The following is a 21550-nucleotide window of genomic DNA, read 5'->3' on the forward strand; positions in this document are numbered from 1 at the left end:
CTTTCATCCCTCTTTTTCTATTTTCAATCTCTTTGTCTGATGGCTCCTTCCCTGCCATCTACAAACAAGATCATGTCTTCCTGGTACCTCTGATTGCCCCTCCTCATCACTCACCCAATTCTAAACCCTCTGCAGTATTGCTTTTGACTTCATCATTCAACTGAAACTGCTCTCCTAAATTGTCAGTGATCTCTTCTCTGACAAATATGATAACTTTTTTCTTTATACTCTCCTCTCTGTGTTTGTGACAATGTCCTCTTCTTACTTTTCTGATTGTTCCTTCACAGCCTCTTATTGGATATTCTTCCAGATCATGTCCATTAAATGTGAGTGTCCCCCAAAATTCTAACCCAGGCCTTCTTTCCCTCTCTATTGCCTCACTTGATGATCTTATCACCTTATATTGATTCAGTGACTTCTATGCAAATGATTCCCAGATCTGTATACTCAGATCCAATTTCTTTCCTGAGCTCCAGACTCAGATTATTTTTTTGATATTTCAAACTAGATATGCTGTACACAGTTCAAACTCAACATGTCCAAAATAGAACTCATATATTTCCCCAGAAACCCTTCCTTTTGTGAACTTGGCCTATCACTTTCAGTGGTGCCACATCCTCTCAAATCACCCTGATTTGTAACTTCAGTGTCACCTTTTGCTCTTTATTCTTGTTTATCCCATATATCCAGTTTGTTGCCAAATGTCATCATTTTGTTCCCTATGACATCTCTTTTATAGGTCTCCATTCACATAACCACCAACCCAGTTTAGGACCTCATCATCTTTTCCCTAGATAGATCGCAGTATCTTTCTATTGGTTTCCCTGCAATGATCTTCCCAAAGTGCAGATCTGACCATGTGATTTGACTGGTTCCCTAATACCAATAGATTCAAATATTAAATCATCTGTTTAGTGTTTAAAATTCTTCATGACCATGTGATTTGACTGGTTCCCTAATACCAATAGATTCAAATATTAAATCATCTGTTTAGTGTTTAAAATTCTTCATGGCCTGAGCCTTACACCTTTCCAGTCGTCTTCAACTTATTTCCACCTATCCTTAATTCCACATATTCTGTAATCCAGAGACACTGACCTTCTTATTGTTCCTCATCTCCTGTCTTCATGACTTTGCATTGATTGGCCCCCATGTTTTTCTTCCTTCAAGACTAAGCTCAAATTCTACCTTCTATTGGAGGCCTTTTCAGGTCCCTGCAACTACTGATGCCTTCCCTTCTGAGATTACCTTCCTTATACTATATATCTTGAATGTACCTAGTTATTTACATATTATCTTTCTCTGCAGATTTGTGAGTGCCTTGAGGCCAGGAACTGTTTTTTGTCCTGTTTTGTAGCCCAGTGCTTGGTCTAGTAAAAAGTTAAATACTTGTTGACCGATTAATGGTTCTGTAAAATTATTTGGAGTTCCAAATTAGAGATTTTGAAGATGAATAACATAGTTTAGTACAGAGTAGTAATCTAGTCATAACAGTTTGTAAATTATATTTTATCCATCTCTGTTCCTTGTAAAATAAAGAACAAAGTAATTCATAAAACCTTAAACATATGCTATATATTTGGCAAAGTAGAACTAAATTAACAAATAAGTTATATGTTTGCAATGTGTGAATCTTACTTGCTTTTTTGGTCTGTTATTTAAAAATAAGGTTAAAGCTGTATTTGCTGTTCTGAGTCTTTGGCTTTCAATTTCATTACTTTATATGTAAGTTTTTATTTCCATGTCTCATATTTATTATTTTCATAATGTCTTACTATGTTAATGTACCTTAATTTATTCAGCCATTCCCCAACTATTGGGTATATAATTTGTTTTCAGTATTTTGATCTGCATTTGTTATTTATTCATTTCATGTGAAATGGTCTTGGTCTATATCCTAATTGGATGGGGTTGAAGTTAAATAATAATTGATCAGTTTCAGGTTCTCTGCTGTTTACAGTTTTGTTTTCTCTGATTTGAGAGCCCCCAAACCCAAAATGAGGTAAACTGGAGAGGAACAAAGACTAATAGAATCACTGTGGTCCTAGGACTGGGAGGCAGTGCCCATACATAGACATTTTCAAATACAGTGATTTCTGTAAGACTTTAATTTTTCTTTGAGATGCTGGCCCTCTTGACTTGCCAATTAAGCCAGTAGCCTCCTGCTGTAGTGATCATAGTGAGAAGAAAATCAAAAGAATATAAAAAATTTAAATAATAGAAATTTTAACACTAACAATAAATATCAGCAAAATACTGAATATTCATAAGAATTATGCTTTTTCCTTTGAATAATGTGTGTTTTTAATCTATGCTTCTTTTTACCTTTTAAAGAAAAAATAATTGTTGAATAATGTTTTGTTTTGGGTTTGGGTTTTTGTTTTTTGACTTGAACAATTGGTGCTTGAAATTTCAACTATATGTCTTAAATTTTATTAGTCAAGTTTCAAAACAGGAGAGGGAAAAGTCAGATATTTCAAATGTTATATAACTCCTAAATCTGTTTTTTAATCAAGGCAAGAAAATATTAAATCCTTAATATGCATTTCCAGCTGTTATTTTGAAATAATGAGTAATAGCAAACTCAGATCAAGACTAATTAAAAGGTTATGATTTTCAGAAACATTTAGTAAGGAAATTATTTTTCAATATGCCAATTGTCTTCTTGGGTTTTAATTAAAATAATTTAAGATTCTTAGCTATGTTGGAAAACCCATTTCTTGCTGAAGATTAGTATTTGCTATTATATGGTTAAAAGTTGTAAACAAATTGACTAGCAATTGGGGGATGATTGAACAAATTATGTTCTATATGATATGATATAATGTCGAACTTATGAAGAATTCATGAAAACATGAGAAGGTACATGAACCATTGAGAAACAAAGAAAGTAGAAGAGAAAATATGACTACAACAATATAAATGAAGCCAAGAAAACTCAAGACAAGGAAAATGAATAATGTTGGTTCTACTTATTTAAAAAATATATATCAAAACCCGTTTCTGCTAAACAGTAAAACTAGAAAAATGGAAAGTGAGGCATAGTTGATCAAAATTGTTCCATTAGTTGATTTTGCTTAACTGTTTTTATGAAAAGATATAGAGAGGAATTTGTTTTGAAAGTGACAATAATCTTTTCAATAAAAACATATTACAAAAATAATATTTATTAGATAGAAGTTTATTTTAATATCTTAAATTGTTTTTTCTAAGGAAATCTTCCAAAAGACAGCAGTATAGCAGAAACTATTCTCATTTTGTCCTTAGTTCCCTTTTTCTCTCTTTCTCTGTGCCTTTTTCTTTCTCTCTTAGTCTCACTTAACATACATTCTCATTCTCTCTCTCTCTCTCTCTCTCTCTCTCCTTCTCTCCCTCTCCTTCTCTCCCTCTCCTTCTCTCCGTCTCTCCCTCTCTCCCTCTCTCCCTCTCCCTTTCTCCCTCCCTCCCTCCTTCTCTCTCTCTCTCTCTCTCTCTCTCTCTCCTTCATTGCTACTTCTGTGGTTAAATTTGCTTTTTCATACATATCAGTGTACCATATTGTTTTTCAGTTGAGGTCTTTATATATTCTCAATTCAGTATTTAGAAATTATGGGCCATATTGATTCTCCTTTATTTTTGTTTTGGTTTGGTTCAAATGGCTAGACAAAAAAATATATATAGTAAGAAATAGCAGTGTTTGATTTTCAGCCTTTTAATAAATGATGATGGACCTAGCTGGGTAAGTAATAGAGACAAAATTAAGATTCAGGTCTTCTGATTCTGTATCCACTGACCTTTTTATTCCACACCCCAGCTGCTTCCCTGAGCTAAAAATAATAAACAGTGATGATGATAAAATACGAGCTATTCATAAAGTTAAGAAATGATTTCTTTACAACTTTGAGAAGTTGGTAGTTCAGCTATTGTTAATCTTTTTTTTTTTTACAGATAAGGAAACTGAGGCCCCGAGAAGTTACTTATTCATAGTCAAATGAATATCCATGTTCTTTCCATTATACTATTCTGCCTCAGGTGTGGCTTCATTTATATCTTATTCACATAATTTCTGTTCAGAGCTCAATCAGGCTATAGTTTTCATTTAACTCATTGTTTGGTTCCTGGGGTTTTTCCTTGGGAAATTGCAGGATACCCTCCTTTTGGGGCTTTCCTAAACTTTATTTTCCTTTCAGAACTTTAATATTGCTAAAAAAAAAAAAAAAAAACTGTAATGAAAAGATTATCATTAGTAGTTCAGTAGGTGTCATATGAGTTTAATAGTTCTTTTCATTTCCTTGATCTCTGTGGCTTTGACATTGTAGATTCTTCTTTCTTCTTTGATACTCTCTTCTCTCTAGGTTTTCGGGACATCATTCTCTCCTGGTTTTTCTCCTCTCTGACTACTCTTTCTCTGTCTTCTTTGCTAGACCCTCCTCCAGATCATGCCCTTTATTCACAGGTGTCCCTCAGGATTCTCTCCTGGGCCTTCTCTTCTCTCCATAAACTAAATCACATGGTGATCTTATCAGCACCATCTTTATGCTGATTATCAAACTCATGTTATCTTGTCTCAGTCTGCCAAACTCCAGTCTCACAATTCCATCTGTCTTTTTGTGTTAAAATTATATCTTGTTCTGGTTCAGACAGTCTCCCCTTCTAGTCAGTATAGTAAGTTTATAAGTAACCAGTGTAAAGTGGCAATAGCAGGATGGAAGATTGCAAAGAGGAACCTAGAAATCATGTACAAACTATCCCAAAGATCAAAAGAGCAGTGTTTACAAATTATATCCACTAGATTTTGCTGTTAGGATCTTTCAGTCTTACGATATGTAAATCTCAAACAAATTCTAGACATCAGCAGTAAAGAGCAGCAAATGGTGCCCTTATTTTGAGATGATGTGGACATGTTAACTTGGAAGTTTTCTTGACAACTTGAAATGATTTGGATATATTAATGAAATAGCTTCAAGCTGGCACAGATAAGAATTAATGTATACCCCACAAAAACCCTGTAAAGAATCGAGACCTCAAATTCCTGAGTTCTCGAGCTCTCTTCCATCTCTATCAGGTCCGTGCTGCTGATTGCTTCTAGTTGTAATCCATGGTTACATAAATGATTATGTTGCCTTTCTCCCACCCCATCCTCTTTTCTGTCACTACATGCGTTCCTTCTTCCTCATCCTCATGCTATTTGCCTCTGTACTGCCCTCTCCTTCTTCACTTGTTTTTGTACTTTCAATGCCATGTCTCTCTCCACTCTGTACCTTATTAAAAGTGATTTCAGCCTCATTCCCTGCTGCCATCAGTGTCTTTCCCAGCTTTACCCAAAGAACCAGGTATGTCTGTCCTACAAATTATCAATTCACTTTCAAACATTTGAATTGAATGTCCAGTAGACATCTTAAATTCAATATGTCCAAAACAGTTAATTTTCTTTCCTCCACTACAAAAAAACTCTTCCCCCTTTCTACCTTTTCTATAATTGTAAAGAGGAACACCATTTTTCTAGTCCCTCAGGCTCACCCCTCAAATCCAATCTTTTGCCAAGACCTGTTGATTTCACCTTTGCAGCATTTCTCAAATTCTCCCTCTTTCCTCCTTTGACATTCTAGTATAGCCCATCATTACCTCATGCTTGCATTGTTGGAATAGTCTGCGTGTGAGACCTGCCTTCCCCACTTCAGTCTATTCTCCATTTAGCCACTAAAGTGATTTTCTTAAAGCACAGGTCCTGACATGGCATCTTGCTACACACACAATAAATTCCACAAGTTTTTTTTTTTACCTCTAGGAATAAATACAAAATCCTTTGTTTGGCATTCATAGCCCCTCCTATCTTTCCAGTCTTCTCATACCTTACACTCTGACATGTACTCGTTAATCCACTGATACTGGCCTTCTGGCTGTTTCACAGAGAAGACATCCCATTGCTTTACTCCGGACAATTTCTTTTGCAGTCTCCCATGCTTAGAACGCTCTCCGTCTTCCAACTGCTTCCTTTAAACCTTGGCTAAAATCCTATCTTCTACAGTAAGCCTTCCCTAACTCCTATTAATTTTAGTGTCTTCCCTTTGCTAATAATTTCCTGTTTATCTTACATATAGTTTGTTACGTATATAGTTACATGTTGTCTCCCCCATTAGGCTGTAAGCTCTTTGAGGGCAAGGACTGTTCTTTGTCTCTTTTTGTATCCCCATAACTTAGTGCCTAGCACATAATAGGCACTTCATAAATGTTTATTGATTAACATGAAGTTATACTAAAATATATCACCATGGGAAAAGAACCAGGATATATTACTAGTCTTCCTGAGAGGACCAATATCTTTGCACTTGAACATTTCATGTGGGATATTTGCTTTTATGTAAAGGTTTGTTTTAGTATTCTAACATTGGGACCTCAGAGAAAGACTTAGCAAGACCCTGTAATCAGGGCCTCAGACAGCAGACCTGAGTGGATGTTTCCTTCCTGGAATGTCTTCTGTGTACGCCTCTTCTTCTAACATCTTACAATGTCACTATTGACATGGTGCCAAATATAATTCAGACCATTCCCTAGAAACCCAGACCTTCAGATTTAACTCCCTGTTAACACCACTCCATTATTATCAAAAGGAGAATTCCGTTCATTTGGTACCTGTTAATGTCAAATTTGTTTCTTTGATTACCCTCTTAACCATAATTTAGAGTACCTGTCTTCCTGGATGAAGTGTCTTTTTTCTGCTACTTTTCCCCATAATCTTATCTCTTATCTAGCTTATCATATCATTCCTCTAATCTACCTTTTCTCATACTAGAATCTCATCTCAATCATTAATAAAAATTCATGTTTCATCTCTTCTTTTCATATGTTTCATAACATACTCATAGAAACTATTCTCCAAACGATATTGCAGCCTTGACACCCTTCTTCACTATTGATGTTTCTTTTCTTGTATTCCTCAATTCAGTGGGCCAAGTAGAAGATTTAGAATACTCTTTACTTCTCACTACCATTTCCAGAGCCTTCCTCTGTAACTTTCACTCAACAACTTCTGTTCCTTTGGGGTTTATTCTATCCATATATATAAAAATATAATCTCTATGTTACAGAGGGGATTCCGTTATGTATGGGTGGCACTAGATGGCCATTCTCCCCCCTTCTAAACTCATTATTGTTGAGGGTACCACCTTCTACCAGGTATACCCAACCTTGGCATCATCCTTGGTTCTTAACTCACATCCATACTACATCTTCATTCTCAGATTTCTACACAACATCTCAAATAGGTCTTCTCTTTCCTTACATAGCCACTAACTATTCTAGTACAGGTCCTTATCATCTTACAATAGCTTTCTCAACTGGTCTCCCTAATTTAGCCCACCCATCCAAAGTGATTTTCCTAAAGTGCAAAGTAATTCTCCATTGCCTGGAAGATAAAATGAAGATTCATTAACCTTGTATTAAAGGATCTCTACAAATCAACTCCCTACTAAATAAACTAAATAAACAGTGACTCCCTATTATATGATTAAATACAAGGTATCCCAAAACTCTTGTGAAGTTTTAAGCCATAATTTACAGACTTAACTTAAAGTTCTCTGTCATTTAAAGCTCTTCAAAACCTGGCCCTTTCTAACCTGTCTAGTCTTGTTACATTTTACATTCCTTCAAACCCTCATTTCTTTAATCATCTCTCTATCTGTTTTCACCTTTCATAATCCTAAACTCAATCCTACTTAAAGTAGGTGTACTAGCATGCTGATTAGATCTGCTACAAATTTATATTCTTTAGTATCAACTGAGCCTTCAGTGCTACATCTCAAAACTTTTATTCTCCTTTGTTGATTTTCAATACTATTCCCCTCTGGGACAATTTCAAACTTTGCCTTGTTTCCTCAAGCCCCCAATACCTCCCCTTCTCTTTATTATATTATTCTCAGTCGATGTTCTTACTGCCTACTTTTCTGAAGAAACGGAAGCCATCTACTATGATTGCCCTCTTCTGCTATGCATTATCAGAGCCCTTCCCTTAAGCTCTTCTCCTTTACCTCATCTCTGAAGAAAAGTTGACCCTTTTTGCTCAAACCAATCCCTCATCTGTCCCTTGATCCCATTCCCTTCCATTTCTTCTGTGAGCTTGACCCCAGTGATCATTTCCTCTGTTCTTCAATCTATCCTCATATATGAATTGCTCCCCCTATTCCCCACAATATGCTGAGTCTTTAATCTTTAGTTGACTGCCATTCCCTCAGTCTGTCATCTTAAATCTCATTTTCTTTTCACTGTCAAATTCCTAAAATTATATTTTCTAGCTTCACTTCCTTACCACTTAATAATCATTTTCAATGATTCAGTCATTTCCAGTCTGGCTTCTGGCTTATCACATAACTGAAACTGATCTTTCCAAGCTTATCAGTCTTCTTTCAAGTTTCATTTCCGCCTCCCCCTGCTCTTTTTGTGTGTGGTTGTAGTAAGGTGTTATTAACTATTTTTTCTTTCCAGATGTTCTCTTCTGTAATGTAAATTCATTGGCCTGACATTGTGACCCCTGTAAATCTTGCTAGTCTTATTTTTATACTATTCACGAGTTTTACATTCCAGCTAAATTTCATCTGCAAGAGTACTTTTTTTTTTCCCTTTCCTTAGTGTCTATCAAAATCAGGAAGCAGTAATGTTGTGAGTTGATTTTTTTTTTTAAGTAGTACTGTAATGAGTAAGCAAGAGGAGCATTCCATGATATTATGAATTTGAAAATGTTCTTAGAAATACATATTCACTTCCTAATATTAACAAACTCCAAATAATAGACTTCACAAATTTTAATGTCCTTTTATCCAGTTTAGTACATTTATTGTGCCTTCATATTTGGTATATTAACAGTAATTGTTATCTTTGAGTGGGCTTAACCAAAAAGACACAACACATGACTATAATGGGGGGTTTTTTGGTTTACTTTTCTTTGTGCTTATATCACTTTGCATTTCTGCCTCTTCTTCTTTAGTAGCTTTCTCTAAAGACCTTTCCCATCTCAAATTGTTTCATATCAAGTTGATAACTTTGCCTAAAGTTGGACCTGAACATAGATATAGCATGATATAGTATAGATAAAATTGGATTACAGAGTTTGAGACAATAGTATTTACTAGCTTCCATTGTTTTCTAGCTTTTTTGATTTGGCAAACAATTTCAAATCTCTAACCTGTTGCTTTTTTATCTTATAAAAATGAGTATAATCCACCACAGAGTGGTTGTGAGGATCAAAATAGATGTATGTTTGTTTGTTTGTTTATTTATTTATTATTGTTGCAAAGCTTTATAATCATGAGTTTTAATTTTTTAGCATTTCTCTCATCCATCTTTCAATTGCCCCACTTACCTTGTCTTTGCAAATCTCTTTATGGCTATCTGTTCTTCATTTGGGCTTATTGCATTAAAGTACACAAGACTTTAGTGTTGGTAAATTAACTTCTTCCTAGGATTGCATTTTCGTGGAACTGATCTTGCCATTTGACTTGCAAGATGCTTATAAAATTATATGAAACTGTTATGTCTGCTGGGCCAACTCTTGGCCTTTTGAGAAGTTTGGGCACCATCATGCTGCTTTAAGCTCTGACTTTGATCAATAGCTTTATGTTATATTGGTACAATTCTCTTCCAGCGAACCCTAGTTTATGTGGATCATCTCAACTTGATTTTCTTTTTCTTTATCAGTTGGTCAGTCATTTAACTGTGTCCTGCTGCAATAAGAGAACCGAAGAGGTCTCATTCTGTGTTTTAATTGATCCTGAAAATCATTGACTGTTTCATGCTTTCTCTTACTCTTTTGACTTACTCTTGGTTTATTTTACTCCAGTGATCTTGCAAAATAGTCTTCTTCTTTTCATACATACTTCAGGAACAAAATCTGCAAAAAAGCTCACACAGCTCTTGAGAGTATGCTGATCCAAGGAACACCAAAAGAAAAGGAAATCAAATGTAATAATTTGTTAAATTCTAGAGTAAACATAACTGTTTGGATCTTTTAAAACTGAAGTATAAACCAAAGTAATTAAAAGGAAGTTGAGGAAAATCTAGCAATGTAGCTCTTCTCAGTACAACTCATATTTTTCTAAAACTATTGATCAGAGATCTCTAATAAAGCCGTACACCACTGCTTCATTGTGGCATGGAGGTAACTTTGGGTTCTTAAAGACTCTGATAGTACAGTACCAACTTTGATAGGACCAAGTTGGAAATGCTGGACGGTATCATCCAAGGATTGTCCTGTTTGGAGAGACTCACCACCAGCACATGATTCGTTTATTCAGACACAGCAATTCATGGAGACTATTAAGGTTGCGATTTGTACCTCGGGTGGCTGGGGTGGGGATGCGAAGCAGGTCTCCTACATATTAAATCATGAGCTTATGAAAACATTTTCTGAATTGACCCAAATCACTTAACATCCTAGTTACATTTCCATTTTATGGTGTTTTTAACTTTTTTCAAAAGAACTTTCATGTACATCTACTTCTTTTTTATCCTAATGTTCCTAGTCTATTGAGTTAGTTCTCCAAGGATTAGAAATATTCTAACAGTAGACTCTGGAGCCTTTGTTGTTCTTTCACATATACATAAAGCAAACTGTGTAATCCAAGCCTTTTTATCTTTTCCTGTATTGGTGATAAGGAAAAGTTCAGATAGTAAAATTTTATCATTATCATATGATAATGGTGTAGCCTAGAAGCCTAAGAACAGATTTCTAGATTCATTCATTCATCAAACCTAAATATAAATCATGTATTAAGCACATAAACCATGTGTATCATGTATTAATCATGATCAGAAGATAGATAATGAAATCCAGATACTGAAAAATGGTCTTTAAATTTAACTAGGAAGAGAGCTAAGAGAATTTATGCTGTACCCTTCTTATTTAAAAAACAAACAAAAACTTAATTTTAGTAATATAATGCTTTTTTCCCCTCTTCTCTTAGTTAAAATGTGCACAATATTGGCCCCAAAAAGAAGAAAAGGAAATGATCTTTGAAGATACAAATTTGAAATTAACTTTGATTTCTGAAGATATAAAATCATATTATACAGTCCGCCAGTTAGAATTGGAAAATCTTACAGTAAGTATGTAATACACATTAGTATTCAATAAGCATTTATTTATTAAGCCCCTACTAAATGTTAAGTACTGTGCTAGGGATACAAGGGATACAAAAGTGTTTTAGTTCTTCCTCTCAGGAAGCTTATCAGGAAAGATAAGATGTACAAATATTAGTATCTATAAAATATATACAAAGCCAATACAAGGTTATTTTGAGAAGGAAGATACCAACAGTTGAGAGAATCAGTCAGCCACCATGCATTTTTGAAGTGCTTACTGATATGCCAAGTATGGGTTAATCACTGAAAATACAAAGACAGACAAAAACATGATCCCTGTCCCCAAGGACCTCACATTTTAATAAGGGATTTAATATGCAAATAACTATGCATGATGACAAATAATCTGTATGGTATATACAACATAATAAAAGGTAATCTCAGAGAGAAGGCATTATTAGCAGTAAGGGGACCAGGGTAGGCCTCCAAAAAGATGGATTTGAGCGGAGTCAGAAGGGAAGCCAAGAGCCAGAATTGAGGAAGGAGAGTATTCTAAATATAGGGAGTTCAGTCAATGAAAAGGCATGCGGTTGAGGTGGAGTGTCTCGTGAAAGAAACAGGAGGCCATTGTCATTGAATCCTAGAATACAGGGTGAAACATGGGCAAGGTATATGATATCAGAAGATTAGAAAGTAGGAAAGTCATAAAGACCTTCAAGTACCAAATGAGGCCTTTCATATTTGATTATAGATATAATAGAGAACTCATTAAGTAGTTGGGTGGCATGGTCAGGCCTATTAGTTTACAAGTTCACTTTGACACCTAAATGCCAAGAGGATAGATTAGATAGGGAGAATTTAGTTGAGACATGGAGACTAGTTAAAAGAAATGGCAATAATTCAGGTGAAAGTCACTTAGAGCCTGAATGAGGGTGGTGGCCATGTGATTGGAGAAGAGACCCATGTAGTAGATTTTGTAAAGTTAGTGAAGACAAGTTGGATTTGGGAGTTGAATAAAAATTAAAGTATAAAAGATGAAACCGGGTTGCCATCCTGAGTGCCTGGGAAGATATTGGTACCTTTAGCAACAATAAGAAAATTGGGAAGAGGAAACATTTAGGGGAAAGATGAGTCTTATTTGGATATGTTGAATTTGAGGTACCTACCTGATGCTAAGTGAAATGAGCAGAACTAGGAGATCATTATACACTTCAACAACGATATTGTATGAGGACATATTTTGATGGAAGTGGATTTCTTTGACAAAGAGACCTGAGTTTCAATTGATAAATGACGGACAGAAGCAGCTACACCCAAAGAAAAAACACTGGGAAACGAATGTGAACTATCTACATTTTTGTTTTTCTTCCCTGGTTATTTATACCTTCTGAATTCAGTTCTCCCTGTGCAACAAGAGAACTGTTTGGTTCTGCAAACATATATTGTATCTAGGATATACTGCAACATATCCAACATATATAGGACTGCTTGCCATCTAGGGGAGGGGGTGGAGGGAGGGAGGGGAAAAATCGGAACAGAAATGAGTGCAAGGGATAATGTTGTAAAAAAATTACCCTGGCATGGATTCTGTCAATATAAAGTAATTATTAAATAAAAATTTAAAATTAAAAAAAAAAAAAGAATTTGAGGTACCTACGTGATACCAATTTGAGACATCCAGAAGATAATTGGTAATGCAAGACTATAACTTAAGAGAAAAGCTTAGGGCTAGATGTTGCACATGGGGGATAGCACCTTTTTCTCCCTCCTCCCCAACACCCATTCTGGGTATTATCATTTGCATAAAGTTAAGATAATATAGAATAGCAGTGTACTCTGGGGATCTCTGAGATCCTTTTAGAAGCTTGAGAAGTTCAGAACTTTCTTATATTTTGTTCCTTCCCAAATAAACTATAAGCTATTTAAGGGCGATCCATATTTTACTTAATTTCATACAAAGGAACATTTTTATTGGAGCCTGCTCTCTAGATATTGTACCTATAATCTTTGAGTCATAATCTATCTATTCATTTGCATTAAGCTACATAAATCTTTATGTTAAAAATAAGAGAAGAAATGATAATAAAAGTCAAAGCTAAAATGATCAATTTCAGTTTCTTTGAGTCAAAGTTTCAGACTCTTAATGTGCAAAATATTGTTGAGGATGCTGTAGGAGAAACAAAGAGTAGTTAAGCTATAGTTTTACCCTCAAATAGCTTATAGTTTAGTTGAATAGATGAGGCCTAAATTCAAAAGAAGGTAAATGATGATAGAGTAGTTAACAGCAGTAGACGTCAGTATTAAATCCTGCTACAAGGCAATGGAAAAGTCCTTACATTGGCAAGACATGAAGACGAGCAATAGGGTCCTCTTGAGTAACCTCAGGTAAACAGGTAACATCTCAGCTTCGCCTTCCACAAAATGAGGGGCTTAGACTAGGAAAGAGTCCATAGTTACTTGAGTCTAAAACCATATCTTAGAATATATAGTAAATATGAAGTCATTGTCAGATTACTGGGGGCAGATTTTATGCAGAGGAAAGGGCTTGATTTAGGCTTCAAAGAATGCTTAAAATTTGGATGAGTAAAGAAAAAAGAAGGAATAATGTTGGAAACATTCTGTAAGACACCTCTCCCCACCCCTGTTTTGATGCCTTAAAGTCTTGTTTTTCTTTGCTTGATTATTGGGTACGTTTTCTTGGGGCTGCACATTTTTCTCTTTTCATAGAAATATTTTCCCAAGGGTCATTCAGCACATTATTGATGGTTAGGATCCAACCTGGGACCTCTGATTTTTGAGTCTCATGCTCCAAATATAAAAAGGACAAATGAATCAATGAAAGTTATACATTTTTAAGTAACTTTTTTTAAGTTTACCGAGGCATTCCAAGCCATGATAATTAAAAGTTAATATTTCTTGTGAGAATTAAAGTGAGTCTTAAATTGGCATGTAAAGAAATTTTTTTTGTATTTATCACTATTCTATTGGAAAGGTACTTTTTGTTCTGAATATCCCTGCTTTTCCAAATCATAGCCACAGCTCATATTACTCTCCTTCCTTGCCTCCAGATTGAAATGAACTTCTACAGGCTATTTCACAGTTCTATAGATTAGTAAAAGCCATATCCTGTCCATGGACTATCTCCCTAATCTGTGCCTCTCAGAATCCTTATTTTCCTTTAAGGCTCAGTTCAGATGTCATTGTCTGCACTTGGCCTTCCCTGACTCCCAGATCCCACTCCCTTGTCAAATATTCTAAGAGTACTTTGTACGGACCTCTTTGGCCTTCATTGTTACCTACTTTGCATTGTATTCATCTGCTACATGTTTTTTATTTTATAATTATAATAACCACAATAATAATAGCTATCATCTTTAAAATGCTTTAAGCTAACAAAGCACCTAACATAAACTCCTATAGGACAATATTATTTTCTTTCTATTCTCGAGCATCCAACATATAATAGCTCCTTAATAAATACTCATTGAATTGAATAGTGCTAAGAATTTAACATTTTATTTCCCAGACACAAGAAACTAGAGAAATCCTACACTTTCACTATACCACATGGCCTGATTTTGGAGTCCCAGAATCTCCTGCCTCCTTCCTGAACTTTCTTTTTAAAGTCCGAGAGTCAGGATCCTTAAACCCTGAGTATGGACCTATTGTTGTACACTGCAGTGCTGGGATTGGGAGATCAGGAACGTTTTGTCTGGCTGATACGTGTCTCTTGCTGGTAAGAGGTCTTTTGCTTCTTAAATATTTGATTATTGAATACTTTTTCCCAGGCACTTTTCCATGTTTTTGTCTATTAGATTATTGGGTTTGTTTTGTTTGATTTTGCATATTTTACTTTAGACTTGCATATTTTCTGCAGAGTTAAAAGCACATTTCTTAGACACACTATATGTAGCACAGTACCTTCCATACTGAAGGCACTTAATGATTGTTAAATTGAATTTGTAATTTTTCTTCTGAGAAATAGTTGTTTTAAGATAGTGTAATTTTTGTTTTGTTTGAGTTTTCTAAAGAACGTCTTCCCTACCCTTCACTTCTTAACTAAACGGATAAGTTCATTATTATTCCTTATGCTCTCATATTTGTATTTTTTATTAAAATAGCCATGCTCAATTATTCAAGATTTACTTGTTTTCCCATTTTTCTTTACCAAATTGTGATTTTTCTATTTTGACCTTGGGATACTTAGTTCATAAGTTATGATTAAATTAACATACAGTAAGTCTTTTGAGAGTTTGTTGGGCAGATCATCACTCCTATTTTGGCTTTCAGATGGACAAGAGAAAAGATCCTTCTTCTGTAGACATTAAGCAGGTCCTTCTAGAAATGCGAAAATACAGAATGGGGCTCATCCAGACAGCAGACCAATTGCGTTTCTCCTATTTGGCTGTTATTGAAGGAGCTAAATATATTATGGGGGACTCTTCTGTTCAGGTAAATACTTTCTGACCTTTGATAGAATTTTGAGAGATTATAAATCCTTTTCTCTATTTGTTTTCTGCCAGTAATACAATGAAAAAAATATACTTTAGTAAGAAGGCTTATTACTGTAAAGCTTAAAAGACTCCGAACATGATTCTAAAAGGTATATTTAAGTTAGTCAACTGAAAGGACAAAGGCTGCTCCTAAATCATCACAAATAGATCCACCCTTTGCACAAAAAAAATCTTAAATACACTGAATTTGACTAGGTGAGAAACTTCATTTAAATAGATCACATAGGAACTATTGGCCAGCAGAAGCAGCTTCCAATTTCAAAAGATAAATTATATTTTTAACTTACCAGAGCAGTATTGCTTATGTAACATTGAGACAAGGGTTTGTTTTTTGTTTTGTTTTGTTTTGTTTTTCATTACATGTAAGCCAAAATCTAAAAATTTAATGTGTTAATATGACTTTTAATTACTCATCAAGGAGCAATGGAAAGAACTCTCCAATGAGGATTTGGAGCCACCTCCAGAGCATACTCCGCCACCACCCAGGCCACCAAAACGGATATTAGAACCACACAATGGAAAATACAAAGAATTCTTCCCAAACCACCAGTGGAAAATGAATGAAATGGAAGCTAAAGAACAAGATGGTCCTGTTGTAGAAGAAAGCATAACTTCCTTAACTGTACCACTGACCACAGAAAGGTAAATTGAGCATGAGGAACCTCTGGGAAAGAAATGTTTATTTTAAGAACCAGGAAGGTGAGGATTAAGGAAAGTGTTTTCAATCCAGCAAGGTCTGCGGGAAGATTGTCTTATTGTACAGAGCCATTTGGAAACTATCACTGCCCTACTTAGAAAACGTAATTCATATTACAACTTTTTTGAAGCTGAGTTCCTGGCATCAATTCTGTAGACATTCTTTCCAAGTGAAAATAGGGATTTTTTTAGTGGACTCGGAAGCTTAGAGATCATACTGTAGTTTGGCCAGTGACCTTTCCCTACCTGGGTCTCCAATTCCTTTGCCTATAAAATAACAGATTTGAATTATTTGGTCTCTAAATCCTCTTATAGCTTTAAACATATTGGGAGATCTAAGTGTAAATCTAGAACAGCATTTTCAGGATTTTTTAATAAATAAATTAAATAGCACTGTTGGTTATAGGTTTCCTATTAGGTTTAGTTCACCAAAGACTTGACCTTCATTTGACACTCTAGAAAAGTTTAGCACTTTATAAGAATGTGAGGTGTGAGTTGCACCATTTAATTGAGGCTTTCATACATGATTATAGTCAAGCTTTTTTAATCCTCAGATGTTCCATAAATCTATATTAGAATTGTGTTTGAGATTCCTCAGATTCACAACAGATAGGATACCAGATTGGCACAGTAGCAAAGTAATAGGAAAAACATCGGATTTGGGAGTTTTGGACTAGCTATGTGACCTTAGACAAGTATTTTCTGGGCCTCAGTTTCTTTCTTTGTAAAATGTTGGATTTGGATAAAATTATCAGAAAATAAAATTCATATTTTCTGAAACTTAGGATTTTTCTGAAACATATTCTTGACCCTTTTGGATTTAAACAGGGAATACATTTGATAGCCATAGTTACTAGGTGTCAGTATCACCATAATATAACTACTAAATAATTATACCTCTGGATTTAGGTAAACAAATTTGGTCAAATGACAAAAAATCATTACTAGATAAGATATTTATCTATCTATATTTAAAGTGTAATCAATCCTTGCTTCTAAATTTTTCTCTACTAGTCAAGGCACTGGAGTTAGAAGGAGAACTGTTAGTGAACATCAGAATGCCGTGTCCACCAAAGAAGAGCCATCCCCAGAAGACGATGAAGACAATATGGCGACCACCTGGAAGCCCTTTCTAGTCAATATCTGTATGTTCACTGTCCTCACAGCTGGAGCTTACCTCTGTTACAGGGTATGTTTTCATTGATGGACCTTAGTGACAAGATGGGAGTGTACAGAAAAACATCAGTTGGACTGGTTTTTAATTCAGTTCTATGAAATTAACTGAGTCATGTCTCAGAAGAAACAGATGTAAGGTTAAAAGTCTGGAACTTTGGTAGGGCTAAAAGAGAAAATTAATTGATGCACTAGGGTTTAAATAAGCCCTGTGGTCCCAAGAATAAAATAGTTGAATCTCAGGGCCTTAAAATATTCAGGACTAAGCAGAGAAAATGCCAAATAAGTCTCTCCTGTTTTTGTTTCTTTGTTCATTTTGTTTTTGGAAAGAATAATAGAATTACAACACATTGTTGTTTTTAACCTTTTTGAAAGCCAGTTCTTTGTTTTTGTTCTATTTCTGAAAAAGACTCGGCAAAAGTAAAACTTGCTTGTACTCTTCAAATGTTGTAACCGAATCTGCAATTTCTATTTGATTTCCCAGAAGAACCCTACTCTTTTTAAGAATGTCATTCGGTAAGGAGGGGAGAATGGCAGGAACCATGTTATACTCAGCTACACTTCATCTAGTGTTCATACTGAGTGGTGGGCAATGCCTGTGCTGGTTATCTGTTGAGCTACATTCATTCCCTTTTTACATGGTCTTTACTAAAAATGAAGAAGGAAAAAAAAAAGCCACAAATCCAGGTTCTGCATTTGCTCAGGGTATTCTTTGCCCCATCTCCCCATCCCCCAACACCCTCAATTAGAACTAGTTAATTTCTCACTTGGTACTGTTAAACTCAGCCCATATATGCACCTGCCTCTGTTATACCCACCCCCTGTGCATTTGTTTACTTTTTTCCCTTGCACAGGGGTTCAGGGAGTTCAATTCAGACATGTCCACCAGCATTTTAAAAACCTTTGTTAGTATTTAGAAAAGCTAGTCTTCACATGATTTGGACTATAAATTGCAGTTTTCTTATAAATACATACACCTTGTAAAGTTGGCTACTGTTAAAATGAGGGGCAGAAGAAAGCTCTAGGATTCACATCCAACTCCATAAACCATCAAAAAACAGACGAATGAATGCAGAGCCCTGCTCCACAGCAGCCACCTGCAAGTTTTCAGAGGTCATCTGCTTCTAGACCTCTCTAAAGAAGTCAAATCAGTGACTGAGCAAGACACAAGCAATTTTTCTTTGGCTTTGGGGTTTTTCTTTGTTTTAGAAAACAGATTTCGGTAATGGCTTTATTTTGGCTCAGCTCTTTGCTGTGAATGTTGTCAGGTGGCATAGATGGGTGAGTGTGAGTGCATCTTCAGAGACACCTGGGTTCTGGGCTTAGTTCATTTGATAGATTGGTTTCATTCCACTTCCTATTCTACAGCAGCTTAGAAATTTGATTCTGCTCTGCCCAAATGGCAGTCTCTGCTTGTAGAACCAGCAGCAGAATTGCAGGAATTAAGAGTTAGTAGAGCCATGAGATGGAAGTTTCCTCTCACTCATGTGCTTTGTCTTCTTCTTGTTCTGCCCTGGTCCCAGCTCCTCCTCTCCCTTTTTTCCCCCATCTTGTACAGAGTCCAGTTTCTCAAGGAGAGTGAAAGTAGTATTTGGTGGTTCAGATAAGGGGAAGGGGCAAAATAGAGTACTTATAGTTGCAGTAGCCAGTCCAAGACAGTAGATCTTGATCTGCAATGGTGCCACTAATTGGTGCTTTTTAATGCATCCTAGTCTAGCAAGCACTTAAACACCATTTTCAGCCAAACTTTTATGGAGTATAGTATATAATGAATTTTTTCACTCCATATTTATTTTCCCCCCCAAAGGTATCCATAGCTCTAGCATTTTCTTAAAGTAATGATGTGTTTAAATTTTTTTTTTTTTTTTACTGTCAGCCTTGCATCAAGGGCTTATTGGAAATACAATAATAAATCTTCAGGTAGTGCTGGGAATTTAAGACATACCTGATAGGCTATGGAATCCATCCAGTACTTGAAAAGAGGAAGATTGTAAGCAGTCATTATTGAGTAATATTGTGGTTTTCATTAAAAATATTGGAATATGTTTATAGAACAATGGTATCATAATATATAATGAGCATTTGTGTATTTAAGAAACAGTATGTGATTACTTTGTCCCGGTTACTTTCCCTATCATCTGGTAGAGTATTGTTCTCAAGCAACACTTTTCCCATTTGTATTAGAATGCATGTAAGGTTGTCTTGTGTCCTGATTAAATACCATGTGCTTGAAGGTGAAAGAACTTATATTTCTGCTTACTGATGTGCCCATACATACAGTCAAATTTATATTTGCATGATCTGATTGTTAAGTGGCTGTGGTTCACAAGGTTATTGCTGAACATGACTTCATTCAGCAATAGATTGATAGATATTTATCCAATAACAGATACTTGCCTAATTATTGGGCATGACTTTCTATTCAGTTTTATTCAGTAACCCAGTTTATCATACTTTACATCAACTGAGTAGCAACTATACTACAGACATTCCAAGTGTATGATAAGCCCTAATCACACCTCACCCACTAGAAATCTCAGGCGGTCAGTCTCCCCTGATCTTGGACGGTATCATTTAGTGTTCCAAATTCAGAAACCTATCCTGAAGCAAAGCATTATTTGGAATAAAGTTAGGTAAAGATCAAGGCAGTTAATTTTTTTCTGTGGAGCACTCTTGCAAACTGAATCATTTAATATAAGTGGCCTGTATACAGCTAAACTAACTGTGTATAGATATAGGTAACTGCAGCATTTTTCCTGTTTGGAGGTATTAATTCTAGTCTTTGTGGGAACACCTCCTACCCCAACCTCCAAACACACATAAATAAAACAAAACTCACATGAAACAAAAAGGCCCTTTATTTCTCCACAGTGATTCGATTATTCTCATTGCTACTCCTATGAAGAAAAACATGTGGTCTTTATGTTAAGACTTTGATTTTTTTTAAATGGGGGGAAAGAGGGACTGGGTAGGGGGAGGTGGCTGCAACTATTGTGCTGGTCTTTACCAGCGATTTCACATTTTGCCTTTGACCTGTTGGACACCATTGAGGATTTCTACTGTAATGAGAATAGAGTAAAATAACCCTACAGAGCATTAGTGAGGTGTGTCTAAGGCTTATAATGCCAAACTGTAAGCATCTTTTTCTCAAGTCCTGTATATGTATGTAGTAGTTTGGGTATGTATATACAGCAAGTAGAATTTCAAAATGGGTGTATTGGTTAACCGCCTATTCTTGGAAAATGGATGGCTATCCATCTTGTTAAACGTATGTTAGAAAGTTAGTGAGCTGCTAATGCTATATGCCTTAAGCAAATATTTACTCATCAGGTCTTTCTTTTTTTTACCAATGGCCATAGAATAATACCATTTTTACAAAAATAAAAATCAACAAAAAAGCAAAATGTTTTGGTATAATACATTGTAATGTATCTCTCTGCCTCTGTGTGCATGTGCGTGTGTTGGGGGTGGGGGTGGGGGTGGGGGTGGTGAGTGTGTGCAAGATTCTACAATGACCTCACAGGTTTAAATAAAATTGTACAGTTTTACAATTTCCCATGCAAATAATTGATGGGTTCTCATTTTAGTTGCAACAATAAAACTTTTTTTTTTAAAGAATATGCATTTGGGCTGCTTCCCATTTCTTTGCTGAAGAGACCATACCTCTTTTCTGTTGAAGTGAAGCACATTCTTGTAAACCCAGGTATGGAAGCCTAAAGTCTCATCTCTTTACAGGCTATATACAAGTGCTAAGGTGAGTTCAGTTGTTCTCTGAACTTTTTAAAGGGCCCCTTGGTAGGAATGTTTGGGCTTTATCTTATAGAAAGAAAGGACCTTTGAGATGATTTAGTTCATTTATTTAATAAACATACACATTAAGTGCCTACTGTGTACCAGACCCCGTGCAAAGTGCAGAGTCTAGTCTTTCATCTCTCAAGACTTGTTGCTCAGAACAGTTAATTGTCTTGCCCAAAGTTTCAAAAGCGAGTAATAATGGAACCTGATTCAAGCATAAACCTTCTAATTCTAAAATCCAGTGGTCTTTCTCAATAAAAAATAACTCATTTGGGGGGCAGCTAGATGGCACAGTGGATAGAACACCAACCCTGAAGTCA

At 35.5% G+C, this 21550-nt stretch overlaps 1 protein-coding gene and 1 long non-coding RNA gene across 2 annotated transcripts in view; one reads left to right on the plus strand and one right to left on the minus strand.

Moving 5' to 3' along the window:
* The window catches only part of PTPN1 (protein tyrosine phosphatase non-receptor type 1), a 67023-nt gene extending 45850 nt beyond the window's left edge, over window positions 1-21173 (plus strand). The window contains exons 5-10 of the mRNA XM_051976590.1: window positions 10935-11072; window positions 14579-14788; window positions 15343-15504; window positions 15985-16208; window positions 17277-17451; window positions 21052-21173. Of these exons, the coding sequence (XP_051832550.1) occupies window positions 10935-11072; window positions 14579-14788; window positions 15343-15504; window positions 15985-16208; window positions 17277-17451; window positions 21052-21087 (945 nt within the window). The 3' untranslated portion in view covers window positions 21088-21173. The remainder of the gene's footprint in view (window positions 1-10934; window positions 11073-14578; window positions 14789-15342; window positions 15505-15984; window positions 16209-17276; window positions 17452-21051) is intronic.
* The window catches only part of LOC127548918 (uncharacterized), a 444700-nt gene that overhangs the window by 21418 nt on the left and 401732 nt on the right, over window positions 1-21550 (minus strand). The gene's annotated exons all lie outside the window — the stretch shown is intronic.

The sequence above is a fragment of the Antechinus flavipes genome, chromosome 2 (genome assembly GCF_016432865.1).
Source record: "Antechinus flavipes isolate AdamAnt ecotype Samford, QLD, Australia chromosome 2, AdamAnt_v2, whole genome shotgun sequence".
NCBI classification, from domain to species: domain Eukaryota; kingdom Metazoa; phylum Chordata; class Mammalia; order Dasyuromorphia; family Dasyuridae; genus Antechinus; species Antechinus flavipes.